This window comes from Podarcis cretensis, assembly GCF_951804945.1.
Source record: "Podarcis cretensis genome assembly, chromosome: 3".
In the NCBI taxonomy this organism is placed as follows: Eukaryota; Metazoa; Chordata; class Lepidosauria; order Squamata; family Lacertidae; genus Podarcis; species Podarcis cretensis.
In genome coordinates this window covers 93,614,563-93,631,465 of record NC_137172.1, presented here as the reverse complement: position 1 = coordinate 93,631,465, position 16,903 = coordinate 93,614,563, and the positions used below count along the sequence as shown (strand labels likewise).

Below are 16,903 nucleotides of genomic sequence, written 5' to 3'. Positions count from 1 at the left end.
ACAACAACAACAACAACAACAACAACAACAACAGCGACAACATACTCTATTCATTAGTCCCAAGTCAAACTAAAGCTGAAGAGCATAAAAATAATTCTGATTTCCGCCCAGTTTTGCACATTCTGACATTATTTATTTGCTGGCATTCACAAGGGATTAAAGACTGCTGCAAAGACGTTTCCATCCCATCAGGAATGCAAACCCAGAATCTTGAGCGCTACTATGAAAAATATTTCCTAAAACATATTATTGGCTTAAAGCTGATTTTTGCTTTTAATCCTCCTTTTAAGCCTTTTTCTATCTACGCTTTGGGATTACGCTTTCCAGTAGTCCTTGGCTACTTTGAGGAGGAGAAATATTAGACCCAGCTTTTTAAATAGGTTTTACAAATAAATCATAAAGACTCGTAAAGTGATCAGGGAGGAACGTATTTCTGAATACAATTTAATTTGTAGTTTTAAAAAAGAAAAAAGGTGTTGATACCTATGGTTCACTCTGAAATTAAGAAGACTTAAAAATGAAATCTGAATTGGGCATTTTAAGAATATTTTGGCATTAGGCATTATATATATTATATATTATTATATTATATTATATTATATATTATTATATTATATTATATATTATTATATTATATTATATTATATATTATTATATTATATTATATTATATTATATTATATTATATTATATTATTATGGCATTATGTAGTGTGTTTTCTTGGGGGAGTACCATTTCTCTTGTGGAGAAATGTGCTTTTATTTTCAGAAAAATGCTTGGAGAATATTCTTTTTTTCTTTCTTGGCAATCTTATGTGAAATAAGGCAAATTCTAGGGACAGCTGCGGGAGAAATTTACTTCCTCACCCTCTCGTGTTTGAAAGAATGGGAATCATTTCAATGAAGTGTGGGGGAATTGCACTGCTCTGCACAAGTCATCTGCTAGCAATGAGAGACCATGGTGACTTACTCAGGGTTAGTCTGTACTACTGGTTTATCCCATGCATATCCAATCTGGGCATTTATAAAGGCAGGACTGATTTGAAAAAACAATTCTGATGTGTTCTTTCTCAACACACCATTCTCAATACCGGCGCCAGGTGAACCTCCCTGGGGAGAGCACCCCACAAAATTCTACATAGAATTGTTGAGTTGGAAGAGACCCACCAAAGCCGTCTAGTCCAGCCCCTGGAATACATGAAACATGGCTAAAGAATCCCTGACAGACGACCGTCCAACTTCTGTTAAAGAAACCTTCAACCAATGAGAGTCCACCCCGCCCCCCCGCCCCGGAAGGAGACCGTTCCATTGTTTAATAATAATAATAATAATAATAATAATAATAATAATAATAATTTATTTATTTATTTATTCATTCATTCATTCATTCATTCATTCATTCATTCATTCATTCCCCGCCCATCTGACTGGGTTTTCCCAGCCACTCTGGGTGGCTTTCAACAGAATATTAAAATACAGTAGTCCATCAAACATTAAAAGCTTCCCCAAACAGGGCTGCCTTCAGATGTCTTCTAAAAATCTGGTAGTTGTTTGTCTCTTTGACATCTGATGGGAGGGCGTTCCACAGGGCAGGTGCCACTACCAAGAAGGCCCTCTGCCTGGTTCCCTGTAAGTTGGCTTCTCGCAGTGAGGGAACTGCCAGAAGGCTCTTGGCACTGGACCTCAGTGAGCACTTGAACAGCTCTCACCGACATGAAGTTCTTCCTAATGTTTAGTCAGAATCTCCTTTCTTGAAATTTGATTCCATTGGTTCAGGTGCTACCCTCTGGAGCGGCAGAAAATATGTGTATTCTGCACATGCCTAGGAACATACTCCTCTCCTGTTGATTGGCATGAAGTTCGGGATGGTGACGATTCAGAGGTGGTTCTCTGAACCCAACTCCCAGTTTAGACAAAGCTTAGCTCAGAATGTTGCATCACTTGGAACCAAGGTGGGACTACGCAGATGAAGGAGTAAGAGAAGATAGATGGGAACAAGGTTGGTGCTTAATGGCCAGGGGGAATAAAGCAACATTAGACCTCATTCCAGTGGCATCCCATGCAGTGTTAGAAACTGAGGTATGAAGGCTAGGAGCTAAATGGCACCTTATACCTAGGTTATGGGTGCCACAACGGAATCTGTATTTTTTTATATATAACAAGAATACAAAGCTGAAAATGAATGAACTGCAGCTAAAACATGGGTAAGCAAACTAAGGCCCGGGGGCTAGATCTGGCCCAATTGCCTTCTAAATCCGGCCCGCGGACGGTCCAGGAGTCAGCGTATTTTTACATGAGTAGAATGTGTCCTTTTATTTAAAATGCACCTCTGGGTTATTTGTGGGGCCTGCCTGGTGTTTTTACATGAGTGCAATGTGTGCTTTTATTTAAAATGCATATCTGGGTTATTTGTGGGGCATAGGAATTTGTTCTCCCCCCAAAAAAATATAGTCCAGCCCCTCACAAAATCTGAGGGACAGTGGACCGGCCCCCTGCTGAAAAAGTTTGCTGACCCCTGAGCTAAAATCTTATGTTCATTTTTCACATGGTCTAGTCCTCATCTGAAAACTGCAAAAAACAAAACCATGCTTCCCCTGCCTACCTGCCCCCTAATATTATTATGGGGGATCTCTTCTCCAGTCCTCAGAGAGCGGCTGGAAGTGAGGAGGCAGAAATCGTTCCTCCCTAAAAGAGGGCACATGTTGCGGTGAGACCTGCAGACTGACCTCCTGGTTGTGGGTGGGTCTACTGGATAGCCACAACACCCGATTGGTAGGTCCCTCATTGAGGGGTTTAATCTGGTCAATGAGGTGCAGTCTAAACGCATATTTATACCTATGCACATGACCCAGAGCTTCATCTTTCAGCTCCTATATCGGAACACCCGCCCACCTCTCCCTACCTTTAGGGCATTTTGCGATTGACCTTGCTATGCCGTCATGTGTCATCTGTCGTTGGAACAGGGGCATGGCAGGAATTTTCCCCACTTGGCTGATTGGCTGCTGCCATTTGGGTTTCGCCTGCCATGTAGCAAATCGTCACAACTTGTAAGGTTGCGGATAGGCACTGGTTCATGTGATAGGGATGGGAGAACGGTCTCCCCATCCCTATGTGAAGGGTATTCCATTAAAGGAATCCAAGGACTCAACTTGGTTTGGTCAACCCCTGAGAGGGGCTTGTGCCCATGACTGAGTCCAGGGGAGCTTCTGGGGAGTGAACAGAGTCTGTTCCCAGGCTTTTCACCTGCCTCAGGTGTTCACCCTTGACTGACCTATGCTGGTGCCCTGGGTCAGCGCTCCCTGCAAGGGTGCAGGGAGCTAGTCGAACCAGAGTCTATGCAACCACTCACTTTTCTGTAATCAGTAAAGCTGTGGCCTAAATTCTGCCAAAAACCAAAACTAAAATTTGAGTCAAGTGTGTGTTTATTTAGGGAGGAAGTCTCTGGGTCTGAACACGCAAAAAAGACCCTCCTTTCGTTCCAGCAGTGGAAGTTTTAATCTGAAACCTTAGACGCCCAGAGCTCAGAAATTGCTCATCTTAATGAAATTCCCCATCACAAAACACGCCTAGAACAATGGGGTCAGTTTCGAACGCTGATCCCATGTGAACGGATGTTATTCACTCCTATGGGAGAGAATACTATGCTGAGTTCAGAATGCTCAGTGTTCAAAGTGGCCCTGGAAGTCGTTCAATGCAATAATGCAAGATCTCCAATGCAGGGAGCAACTACAGCATCCTTGACGCATCGTCTGCTTAAATACCTCCAGGAGATGTATTAGGACTCCTCTTCTGTTCCTGATGTTGGGTGGCTCGGTTTTCCCTGGGAGGAATCTACCAAACACTCAAGACAGATACGACAACTTCTCAAAGTCATCACAATGTACAACTTCTCCTTGCCTGCATACGTACCACCCATTGCGATAACAGGAAATAACTTTTTTTTGCAGATGAAAGAGAATTATTATTATTATTATTACTTTTGCACTCTCTCTTTTTTTTAAAAAAAAAAATAATATTTATTACTTTTAAAGCTTACAAAAAAGAAAAGGAAGAAAGAAGACAAAAAAGAATAAAAAAGAGAAAAAACAATACAATACATAAACAATACAAAACACAACCTTAACACATTAAACTAACACAATACACTAACCCAAACAAAACAAAAACAATTTAAAAACATACATAATACCTTTTCCATATTCTATCTTTCATTCCCTTGTATCATTGACCTCCTCTCACCTCCCTCTTTGTATTCCACTTCCATTAATTGTTTCAGCAATTCCTTTCCATCTTTCTCTATTTTCTATCTTATAAATGTAGTATACTTATTTAAGCTTAACTCCTTATAGCATTTCAGCTAAAGCCATAAAATTTCCTTCCAACATTTTTCTATCACTCATTAATTTTACAATATTTCTATATATAGACTTTAAATTTCCAATCTTCTTCCACCATCTCCTTCCTCTCCCCAGTCTCGGACTCTACCAGCCACTTCCGTCAACTCCATACAGTCCATCAACCTGGAGATCTTATGTCCGAGGCTCTTAACTCTTTTCCACGTCCCTTCTGCCAGTCTTCTTCATATTCTTTGATGCTGAAGAGCAGATCTCGGGGAAACTCCAATCCAACGATACTTTTATTCCTTCTCGACAGGTCAGCCAGATTTCCATAATTAAAACTAGGATCCATAAAGTATTTCCGGGCATGTTTCAAAATTCCTCCAAATCCAAAGGCCCCCAGAACTCCAATCTCCTCCTGACCCAAGTCCATATTCCAAAAGTCAGTTAATCCCTGCATAGAGGGATCTTTCCAACTTTCCTTTTCAAGTCCAGGCCAGGCTCCGATCTTCAAAATCTGACTTTTTCTAGTCTCAATCATAAAGGGCCTCAACTTGTAGTCCTCAATTTGCCTCTGTAAGGCTAAGGCTCCCCCTTGTATTACTTTTGGTTCGACAACAGCAACTTTCTCCTTCTCCTTTTCAGCAATTTGTCCTGTTGAAATAGATTCCTGTGCCAAATCTACTTTTGCACTCTCAATATGCATCAGATGACAGGCACTTTGAGAGCAAATTGTAATACCTGGATCCCAAACTCTGCAGAAGCCCTGCTCCTGGATCACTTTGCTGAAGCTGGCGAGCGTTCATACTCGAGTCCTTTGTAATCAGGACGCAGATGGTTTCTATGGGCTATTTCTGTGCAGTGCTGGGAAGCCAGGACGCATGGAGTGAGTTACTTCAATTACATAATGGCTTTGACAATTGTACCTAGAGAACCCATCACTAAGGGAAGCTTGTGTGCTCAACAAAGGGGAGGGGGCAGGAACAGAAATCAATTCAGCATGCGACCGGGAGACTGAAAATTTCCTTTCTGATCCACAAAGAAAACTTGGGTGTGCAAGTAAAAGAAACACGTTCAAAGCTGCAGGTGGCTGTAAGGGAAACAAACTCCCATGTAGATTTGAGGTTGTAGCATCAATGTGATTTTTTTGTTTTGTTATGGTACCGAGCGAGGCAGAAACCGAGGATAAAGAAGTATGGGAGCCAAATTTGATTACCGAAGCATTCGGTCTGACTCACGAGCTTGAAAAACTGAGGAACAGGCAAATGTACAGAAGTTAATGAAGCCTTCAGCCTACCCACATCATGTTCCTTCCATTTGTGCAACGCAAGACAAAGCCATACAACAGACGGGAGCACCTGTCAAGTCTCACACCACCAATGCCAGATTTTCTGCATGGCTTCAGCAAAACAAAAAAAAGGGGGATGTTTTCAACTAGAGCTGAAAGTTCAAAGATCCAGCAAACAGAAGTTTCTGGACCCAAGCCTCATCCTGGATGGCCAGCTTCTGTTCATTAGGCAGCTATGCCTTTTCTGAGGTATTAAAGCCAGTGTGTGGCCGATAAATCTTCCAGCTGGACTACTGTAAAGCACTACATGAGGGGCTGCCCTTGGAGGCTGTTTGGAACCTGCAACCTGCTCAGCACGCAACAATTTCAGTGTTACATCTAGGGAGCATGTAGAACTTATTTTCCTTGAGTTCCCCTCATTGCTGATTTGTTTTGGGGCTGAATTCAAGTTGCCTGGATTTTATCATTGAAGCATTGTACTGTCTGGGCCCAGAATACCTAAGGGAGACAATTTGCCACATACTCCTTCCCACACCTAAAATCTGCAACTGAGGATATTTGGGCATCATAGGCGCCAACTGGAAGAAAATATTGCCCCCCTCCCTGCACTTCTGTGGAGTGTACTACCCTCCCCTTCTTGCCCACCCACTAGCCTCGTTCTCCTCGCCCAAATACAAGAAGTTTCGGATTGCTCAGCTACCCCACCCCAAACCCGGCTGCTGGCCTTTCCTACTGGCTGGCTGACCTGCCTCTCCCCAGCTGCCCCAGCTCAGGTGTGTTCAGAAATGGTGCCAAAAGCTGGAAAGCAAGATGGGGAAAGAGGGCGGCTGGGTGGCGGTGGCAGGAGGTGGCTACCCAAGGGAGGAGCCAACTTGCAGAAAATATATAGGTAAAGGTAAAGGGACCCCTGACCATTAGGTCCAGTCGTGACCGACTCTGGGGTTGCGGTGCTCATCTTGCTTTATTGGCCGAGAGCCGGCATACAGCTTCCGGGCCATGTGGCCAGCGTGACTAAGCCGCTTCTGGCGAACCAGAGCAGCGCACGGAAACGCCGTTTACCGTACCGCTGGAGCGGTACCTATTTATCTACTTGCACTGGCGTGCTTTCGAACTGCTAGGTGGGCAGGAGCTGGGACCAAACAATGGGAGCTCACCCCCTTGCGGGGATTCGAACCACCAACCTTCTGATCGGCAAGCCCTAGGCTCTGTGGTTTAACCCACAGCACCACCCGCTATGGGGGATGGCTAAAAATGTCATTGGGGATGCCAAAAGAACCAGGGCCCCATAGAGTTGGCACCTATGTGTGGCATGCTTTTTTGTGTGTGCTGCCCCCAACCCCAGCTAGTGAATTCACTTTCCACTACAGGATTATTTTTTTCTTTTGGTACTGCAGAATTCTGTTAGGGTTGCCACATTTTGAAGAGCAAAAAAGAGGACACGTTGGCCAACTTCTGCTTTTAACTATGGATCGCTATGACGACTCTACCCATGAAAAAGAGGACATGTCCTGGTTACATGGCAACCCTATACAGTGGTACCTCGGGTTACATACGCATCAGCTTACAGACTCCACTAACCCAGAAATATTACCTCGGGTTAAGAACTTTGCTTCAGGATGAGAACGGAAATCGTGCTCCATCGGCGCGGCAGCAGCAGGAGGTCCCATTAGCTAAACTGGTGCTTCAGGTTAAGAACAGTTTCAAGTTAAGAACAGACCTCCGGAACGAATTAAGTTCTTAACCCAAGGTACCACTGTATATGGCTAATAAGGAGACTCCTTATTTCAGTGGAGCTTAACTCCCGAATAAGCCTCTGCAGGATTCTAACCTTAGGTGAGTATTCTCTTTTGAAGCAGTAGTTTCTAATGTCATGTGCTTCCAATTTGCCTCTTCTCTTATCTTGCCATCTGATTTTATTGCACTTTTAACTGTTTGTCTCCGTGCGCAGACGCACGTGCCCTTTTGGCGAATTCCATTCGGAAAGCGGGTTGTAAATAATCTAAATAAATAAACGAAAATTAAACCAACAGAAAGGAGAACGGGACTTCTTGCTCGCGTAGTGTTTACCTAGCTTGGGTGAGGTCATACATGTAATACGTTTGCCTACGCTCGGATATTGTTCAGAACGCTTGTTTCTCTTTCTGCATCCGCGAGGGGTCGCCTTTTGCAGAGCGAAGCTGCTCTGTCCTGCAACCGTTGTGCAGGATTCATATACAATGTCGGAAGCCAAGGAGGGGGGCGAAAGACGGATGTACACAACTGGAGAGGCTCGGGGAATTTGGGGAGGCGGGGTGCATTATTTATTTTACCCTCAGCAGCCCCAGGGCAAACCTCTTCCGCAGGCACTTGTCCGTTTAAAGACGAAGACGTTGCAGCTTCCCTCTTTCCCCCGTCCTACGCAATCCCAGGTCAACGCATACTTGCAACAAAGCCTGAGACAAAACCCAAGCAATTATCGTGTTCCCCACCCCACCCCAGCCACCACCTCCCTCTCTCCCTGCTTCCTTCTGCAAAATCCCTTGCCTGAACGGAAGCTTTGCAAAATAAAATAAAAATATTGTGCAAAAAAAAAAAAAATACATGGGGGGGGGGGAGGGCAGGATGACACCGGGAAGGAGGCGGGCGCTTGTCACGCACGGCGTTTATCTTCAATGAGGAGCTGCCCCCTGCGAGGTTTGCACCCGAGTAAACTTGCACCTAGATCCACCAGGTCGGTTGGCATTGCCAACTGGTGGTGCGGGGGGGGGGGGGAGAGAAAGAGAGACGCCTCCTCTCCTTTGCAAAGTGTGCGACCCACCCACGATCAGGCGGCGGAGCAAAACCCAGCGGGAGTGCGCGTCGGCGGCTTTGCATTTCTTTTGCAAGCGCCTCTCCTGCCGCCGCTTTGCAAAGAGAAGAAAAGAAGAAGCAGAGGGGATTTTGGCGCCAAATGCCTGGCACCTCCCCTGCTTTTATGGAAATCAGGGGGGTGGGGTTAAGTCTGGATCTCTCCCTCTCTCTCTCTCCCCCCCCCCTTTCCCTCTCCGGGTGTGTCAGGATTTTTTTTTTTTTTTTTTTGGGTAGTTAATAACATACAAGAGCTTGAAAGCCCACTCAGTGACAGTCATCTGTCTGCAAGCAAGGGTGGATGCGGAGGCTTAAGCCCGGCTGGAGGGTGGGGGGGGTCGACCGGGCTTGCTGGTGCTCTGGAAAGTGCAAGGACATCCTCGGGCTTAACTCGCGCGCCCCCCACCCCTAGTCCTCTCTCCCTCGCCCCCCACGCACCCACCCATTTTTCGTGCAGCAGCCACCGCCTTCCAGCAGGTAAGATGTGCCCGGGTGCGCGCGCGCGCGCGCGCGGGTGTGTGCAAAAAGGGCCACTTGGGAGAGGGGGGAAAAAAAGAAGAAAATAAAATCTGCCTTAACCGATGCAACCCATCCTCAATTTGGAGAGGTGGGGTGCCGTTGGGTGTGTTGTGGTTTTTTTGTTTGTTTGTTTGGAAGGATAGATACCTAGTGTCTCCTGATGGTTGGCGCGTTGTCTAGGCGTGTGTTGTTGTTGTTTGCTGTTTCCCTCATTCATCGCAAGCCAACCATGCCGCGGTTTATTTTTATTTATTTCCGCCGCCTCCCCCCCCCCGCGCTTAAAACTGTTGATGTGGCTGCGCGAGGAGCTTGCGCGCGTCTGCGCTTTTGTGCCCTTTGCTGCGTTCCGCGCGAGGAGATTTAGCAAGCCTTGGGTGGAGGTGAAATAATAATAATAAAAAATAGTGGCGATCTCTCGTGTACAATAGTGGGAGCGATCAGGGGGGCGGGGCAGGCGAGAGCAGCAGCTGGGATGGCTTCGTATCCGCGGTGTGGGTTGCTTTGGCGAGCTCCGGTCGGGAAAGCTTTTCCGTTCCGAGCAGTTATTATTGCTATTGATCCCGGGCTTCATTTCAGAAAAAAAAAACCTCCCCCGCTTTCCTCTCCTCCCTCCCCTGCTTTCCTTTAATATCCCGGTGCCCGCGACGTCCATGCAGCATGGACGGGGTTTTTGTTTTGTTTTTGCTTTGGTGGAAACCTATTGCAGACTTTTACATGCCTGGGCTGGCGCGATCCTGCTTTTTGCGCGCAGGATGGAGAGGTGCGCTTCGGTGCGTGTGTTGTCCGTTTTAAAATATGCCTGCAAAATCGTGGGTGCTTGGGTTGGAACTTGTAGTGTTTTTCTGTTTAATTTTATTTTCGCAATTGACAACGCAATATATATATATATATATATATATATATATATATATATATATATATTATCCCCTTCCTCCCCAACCACCCTGCCTGCCCACAATCAGTGTGGCGCAAAAACTTCCTGTCGCCTATATTGAGAGGTTTTCCTGGTGCGTGTGTGTTGGTGTGTGTGAATGAATTTCATTCTGTTGCATAATGCTGCTGCTGCTGCTGCTTTGGGAGACTTCCTATTTCGCCTTCCTACTCCCCTCTCTGCGTGTGGGTTTCTGGAAGCGCGCTTGGGAGTGAACGGAATGGCAATTTGCAAAGTAGCGCCGAGCGCCTCTCCCCTCCATTCCCCCCCACCCCCCAACATCCGTCGTCCTCCTTTTCCCTCTCTCTGCGTAGCCTGCAGATGACAAAAGAGGGCAGAAACTTCCTCTTACTTTGCTCGAATATCCAGAGGGTGGGTGGGTTCTCCCCCTCCCCACACGGTGTCTGCCGCTGGATGAATTTCTCTCTGCATCTGTGAACATTTCCTCCCCTCCCTGGATTGAAGGGGGTGCGCCCCAAGGAGCAGACTTGAGAGACAGCAGCATGCAGGAGTTGAAGACAAGCCCTTGTACATTCATATAGCCCTGCTCAGATTTCCCTGCTGTTTCCCTACAGAAGGTAGAAGAAACCCGGGAACTGTTGCTGTATGTGGGTGGAGAGCTTTTGTTTCTGTAGGAGTGTATCACAGGATAGGTGTGCGTTTCTGATTTTTTTTTTTAAAGTCTAATTTGTTTTTGTTTTTCCCCCTCCCACTTCTCTCCTGCTTAGTTTGTGATCCTGCCTGGAAAGGCGCTTGGGGGGGGAGTGCATCTCCTTTCACACCAAGTGGAAAAAAAACAAAACACAAGACTTCTTCTCGGAAGGAAAGTACGCAGAAATGCCAGGGATGGTCAGTAAAAACCCAGATCTTGAATTCGACTCCTTGCAGCCTTGCTTCTACCCGGACGAAGATGATTTTTATTTGTGCGGTCCTGACTCTGCTCCCCCGGGGGAGGACATCTGGAAAAAGTTCGAGCTACTGCCTACACCTCCCTTGTCTCCCAGCCCGGCAGGTCTGCAAGAAAACCCCCCCGGGGGAGCCCCCGTTTCGAGTTGGGGCGGGGCGGGGACTCTAGGGGGGTTCCGAACCGCCGACCCTCTGGACTGGGCTTCGGAATTGCTGCTCTTGCCCCCGGAAGCGGACCTGTGGGGCGGCGGCGATGGAGGGGACTCCTTCGAGACCGGCTTGGGGGAGAACAGCAACCTGAACGCCATCATCATCCAGGACTGCATGTGGAGCGGCTTTTCCGCCAGCGAGAAGCTGGAGAGGGCAGCGGCCAACGAGAAGCCGCAGAGCAAAGGAGGAACAGCTGTCGCGCCGGCCACAGCTGGGTCTACAGCCCTCTCTGCCGCTGCCGCTGCTGCAGCAGCCACCGCCACCGCCGCCAGCAGCTCTGCGAACAATGGCAGCGGCAGCCAGGCGCAGCTGAACAACTCGGTATCGGAGTGCGTGGATCCAGCCGTGGTTTTCCCCTTCCCTATGAACAAGAGGGAGCCGGCTGCTCCTGCTGCAGCGGCTGGGATCCGAGGGAACCTTGGCGGCGGCGGCAGCGAGGCGGTTCCAGGGGTGGCAGCTCCTGCTCAGCACAGCGGCTGCCACCCAAGCGCAGCCAGTGACAGCCGGACCGGCAGCAGCTCTGGCGATGACACGCTCAGCGATTCCGGTAAATAGCCACATGCTTTCCGGCGTGCACGCATCGCTCCATTGGGAGGGGGGTGTTTCGGGTTGCAACGCTCTTTCCCCTGCCCCTCGCAGCAAGCCAACACAGTAGCACGGCTGCCTTGCTTCAGTTGTGCCACCAGCCGGAGTGGCAACAGCTATGACTGGATAGCTCAGTTGGTTAGAGCAGGGTGCTGATAACTCCCGGGGTTGCAGGTTTGATCCCCGAATGGGACAGCTGCATTGCAGGGGGTTGGACATAAAAGGTCCTCAGGGTTATGATTCTGTGAATCGATAGGAAGCTGGGTGGGTGATCCCCAGTGCATGGGTGGCTGATCACCAATGCTGTTGAATGATCCCAGTGTATCTCCATTAGGCTGGTGCATTTGGACAGAGCTGCCTCTTTACCTATGGACCTAGAGAACAAGGAAATGGTCTCTTCTGGTTGTTTTGTTTTGTTTTGTCTCTCAGGCTGTAACCTTTTCCTTCCTGCATCCAAATCATAGCTAAGGCTTACCCCTCCCCCCCCTTTACACACCAAACCAAAGTATACAGATCTGTATATTCCTATAGGTCATGTCTCAGTAATAGTAAGACTGAGTGGAAGTTACTCACAGAATTCTAGAGTTGGGGAGGGACCTTGTGGTTCTTCCCTGCAGTGCAGGAATATGCAGCAGGATTGAACCTGCAACCTTGGCGTTATCAGTACAGCACTCTTAACCAACTGAGGGTGGTCTGATCTCCAGGCGAACCTTCTGCTACAAAGCAATAAGGTGGAAAGAGAGATTTAAAGCAGAGGTGGGAGGGGGAAGGAGAGAAGCCATTTGACTCCTGTGGAATTGAGGGAGGGGTAATGAATGCTGCTGATATTTATGCCCAGGAGCTCTGCAAAGACAGGATACACAGGGGTACTTTGTTTATTTCATGGGGAGAAAATGCTTGTAGAATGTAGCCTGCTTGCATTATTATTATTTTTTAAAAAAGATTAATAAAATAATAATCTAGACTGTCTTACCAAACTGGTAGGCGAGTTTAATTGCTTCCCTACCAGAAACATTACAAAGCATGACCAGTAGGTGGCAGGGTACATGCCTCTCTCAGGTCATTATTCTTACCAAAAAAGTTTCCTTTGGGGACTCAGTTCCAGACAGTTGTTTGGGTTCCTCCTACCTTACACACAAACTTTTGCAGCGCTGATGATGGATGGATGAAAGAAATTCATTTTAAAAAAATAAATTTGCAAGCCTACAACACATTTATGCTAAACATCACTGCAGTTCTGCACCTGGTTCCATTTCTGCTGCCATATATACTGTATACAAGTTTTGCATGCAACAGCCTATTGTGAAAACACAAGAGCGATTTGCTCTTTTGTGCTGGGCGTGGATTGTTTATTTTGCACGAGGCATCAAAAATTCACGCTGTGCCTCATCGTCCAGCAATTTAGCAGGTGTTTTAGCAGGGCGGAAATACAATGCTGAGCTGCAAGTTAAGTGAAACGTTTACACTCCTGGTGGGAGAGAGGGATAGTAATAAACACAGCTTCCCATATGTAAATGAGAGTATCCCTATGACCAGAATCATAAAAGTTGACGAACAGCCTCCTGTTTCAAAACACTCGCTGCTCCCTTCATGTCTGCATCTTGACAGCTTTGAGTGAAGGAGCGTTTCCTCCGAACAGCTGTCTTCCTGGCAGTAAACCAAAACTTTGGCTACCAACTGGAAGAGCTCTGCATTCCCTGTTAGAACAAATCCAGCAATTGTTTGGTTTCCCAGTCCCTTTTCAGTCAAGCAAGATGTGTGTGTGTGTGTACATTTAATGTGCATTGTGTGCCTGCTTGTATTGTCCATGCAATTTAGAGCACAGACTGGTGGCTTAAAATGCAAATTAGGGTATTTCGTTTCCAGATTTATTTCCATCCTATGATTATTTGGGTTGCAAATTTATTTGCTTTTCTGCACAGCTTGAAATCCAGTGCTTTGTGCTATTTCATGTGGATCTAGAGCTACATCTTGGTTACAAGACCTGCAGAACTATATAGAATAGCATGTAGCCTCTAAGGCACATGTATACAAAGTCCTTTCTCTTTTACCTTGAAATGCTGTTTCCCTGCCTCCTTTGCGTTGCTTAAATATTTATACATGGGCATTTGCCCTGGGAATTGCTTTCATTTCGCACACATATATGCTAATTAATGCTAAATGCTTGAGAGCCTTCTGGTGTGCTTTCCCGAGATGGTAACACCTCCCTGTTTCTTCTCTCTCTCTCCCCGATGTGTTAAAAGATGAAGATGACGAAGAGGAAGAGGACGACGAGGAAATCGACGTGGTCACTGTGGAAAAGAGGCGGTCCTCATCCTACAAGGCCGTGACCACCCTCACGGTTGCGACGCGCCCCAGAAGCGCCACCTCTTTGGCCTCCATGAGAACTCAGCCAAACGAAGTCCTTCTAAAGCGTTGTGCCCCTATTCACCAGCAGCATAACTACGCCGCACCTTCGCCTTACATCGAAAGCGAGGAGGTGCCGCCCCAGAAAAAGCTAAAAACTGAAGTGCCCCGTCCCGTCAAAGCCATGACCCAACCCAAGGCCAAGAGCTCCAGTCCTCGAAGCTCCGATTCGGAAGACAGCGAGCGCCGGCGTAACCACAACATCTTGGAGCGCCAGCGGCGCAACGACCTGAGGTCGAGTTTCCTCACGCTTAGGGACCATGTGCCGGAACTGGTGAAAAACGAGAAGGCGGCAAAAGTCGTCATCTTGAAAAAAGCCACCGAGTACGTTCATTCGCTACATGCCGAGGAGCACAAGCTGTTGCTAGAAAAGGAAAAACTGCAAGTCAGACAACAGCAGCTGATAAAAAAATTGGAGCACATGCAGACTTGCTAAAAACAAAAACAAAAAGAGATATTACAAAAAAATAACAGCGTTGTTTTTTTTGTTTTGTTTTTAAAAATTGTCTGATCTGGACAGCCACTGCCACTTTGCACATTTTTGATTCCTTAAAGAGAGTTATGTTTTTTGACGTTAAGAATGTTGGTTTTACTTTTCAATCCAGTCTCCGAATTGGAAGAGACTGCCAAACCGTGATGGGGATGCCTTTTGTATTTCCTCCTAGAACTGTATATGTTCTTTATAAATGTTGTGAGCCTTTGGATCTGCTTATGACATCCAGTTGAGTTTGGAAATATTCATTCCTTTTTAAATGGTGCTTATGTTCTACCAGGTGTTATGGGGCAAAACCATTTTGTACCCGGGGGGGGGGGGGGGAGGGCGGGGAGAGAGTAGGGAACAAGCCACACCTCTGTAAATAAAATACACACCCACACTTGCCTTTTGTACATGTCTTGGGTTATGAGAGGTGACTTTTTGCTACCAATATTAGACTGGAAGTTCATACCTAAGTACTGTAATACCTCAATGTTTGAGGAGCATGTTTTTGTATGCAAATATATTGTTAATCTCTGTTATGTACTGTACTAATTCTTACACTGCCTGTATACTTTAGTATGACGCTGATACATAACTAAATTTGATACTTATATTTTCGTATGAAAATGGTTGTGGAAAGTTTTGAGTAGATATTACTTTATCACTTTTTTGAACTAAGAAAACTTTTGTAAAGAAAATTTACTATATATGCCTTTTTTTCCTAGCCTGTTTCTTCCAGTTAATGTATTTGTTAATGTTTGTTGCATAGAACTGGGTAATTGCAAAGTTCTGTGTTTAATTTCTTCCAACGATGTACATTTAGTGCTGCATCTTTATAGCACTTTGAAATACCTCATGTTTATGAAAATAAATAGCAGTTAAATGATGTGTTATACTTCCTGCTTATTATAGACATTTCTCTACGTTATTTCTGTCCCTTTCATTGATAGAAAATAATGCCTGCAAAAAATGTAATACAGCTTAGTATTGCCCTGTAATAAATTGCTTGCTGAGCAAACTTCAGTTAGAATTCAGTGCTTCCCAAACTTGAGTCTCCATCTGTTTTTGGACTAGACTACAATTCCCATCATCCCTGACCTTGTTAGCTAGGGATGATAGGAGCTGTAGTCCAAAAACAGATGGAGACTCAAGTTTGGGAAACAGAGTTAGATTTTGGACCAGGCCAGGTATATGAGGTTGGATCAGGCATGGGATAATGAGTTCAACGTAGATTTTCATCAGGTGAGAATGTGGTCTTTAGAATTAAAAATCAACAGAAACTGTGTTTATCTGGATCATATTTTGCCTATGACCATTCTCAGATTAGCCAATAGGGATTTTGGACCTTGACCTCCTGCAATTAGGATTGCTATTCTGGTCAGCCTGTTTAGTGCCGATTCTGATTCCGAAATGTGCATTGGAATATAACAAAAGAAATTACAATAGCTATCCTGTTGACTTTGGTAGGGATTACTCCTAAGGAAGCCAGCACAGGGTGGCAGCCTGTTTACTTGGGAGCATGGCATGGGCGTAGACAAGGGGGGGCAGCTGCACCCCATCAAGTAAAACAATAGAAATACAGTCTTACCTTGGATCCCAAACTCCGCAAACCTGGAAGTGAGTGTTCTGGTTTGCAAATGTTCTTTGGAACCCGAACATCCGTCGGGGCTTCTGATTGGTTGCAGCAGCTTCCTGCAGCCAATCAGAAGCCACGCTTTGGTTTCCGACTTTTTTGGACGTCAAAAGGACTTCCGGAACGCCGACTGTACTTAACTACCTGACCAATCACGCTGATTCTGCCCCTCCCTTAACAAAAGTCCTGCCCCGCCCCTAACAAAAATCCTGGCCATGCCCATGGAGCATGGCCTGTAAAGCTCATAGTATTTACTGCACATGATTAGAATCTGTTCCAGGGTGAGGATCAAGACTGCCCTGCTGAAAGGAGAGCAGTGGGAAGAGAGATTTTGAAACACAACCCCTTTCTCCTTTGGGCTTCCCACAGTAGTGTGGCTCTTGAGCCTAGCATTTCAGGCATATAACAAAAAACCACTTCTCACAAAGCCCAGTCAGGTTGAGAAAAGAAACTGCTTCCTCTTTTAACAGTGGTGCTGTCCTCAAGATTTCTCAGTGCTTCAGTAAGAACATCTGAACTCTCCCCTAAGCCACCAGTTTGTTTCTGTGTGCAGGAATGATCCCCACAACACGTTAGCCATTTGCAACTTTGCGTTGCCCACAATATTAAGCACCCAGAACCTGTTTATTAGTAGGGGTCAATGAGACACTACAGATTCTCAAACGTAGCTTGGGTAAACTGGGCGCCTTAAAACGGCACTTCTGACAACGAGGAAGTTTGTGCTGCCAAATACAGCTTTTTGTGGGCTTTTGTATCGTTTTGAAGTGTTTTTGTATCGCCTGAATC

General features: G+C 46.1%; 1 protein-coding gene across 4 annotated transcripts; it reads left to right on the top strand.

The window, feature by feature from the left end:
- The first annotated feature begins 8,304 nt into the window (after positions 1-8,304).
- MYCN (MYCN proto-oncogene, bHLH transcription factor) lies at positions 8,305-15,372 on the top strand. 4 transcript variants are annotated; one of them, XM_079971268.1, is made up of 3 exons: positions 8,305-8,926; positions 10,628-11,562; positions 13,844-15,372. In XM_079971268.1, exons 2-3 carry the CDS (start codon positions 10,737-10,739, stop codon positions 14,440-14,442), a joined length of 1,425 nt encoding a protein of 474 aa, XP_079827394.1. In that variant the 5' UTR covers positions 8,305-8,926; positions 10,628-10,736; the 3' UTR covers positions 14,443-15,372. The 4 variants fall into 4 exon arrangements, with proteins under 4 accessions (XP_079827394.1, XP_079827397.1, XP_079827396.1 ...); XM_079971271.1 differs by lacking the exon at positions 8,305-8,926 and adding an exon at positions 9,325-9,348; XM_079971270.1 differs by lacking the exon at positions 8,305-8,926 and adding an exon at positions 9,402-9,738.
- Positions 15,373-16,903: the final 1,531 nt, after the last annotated feature.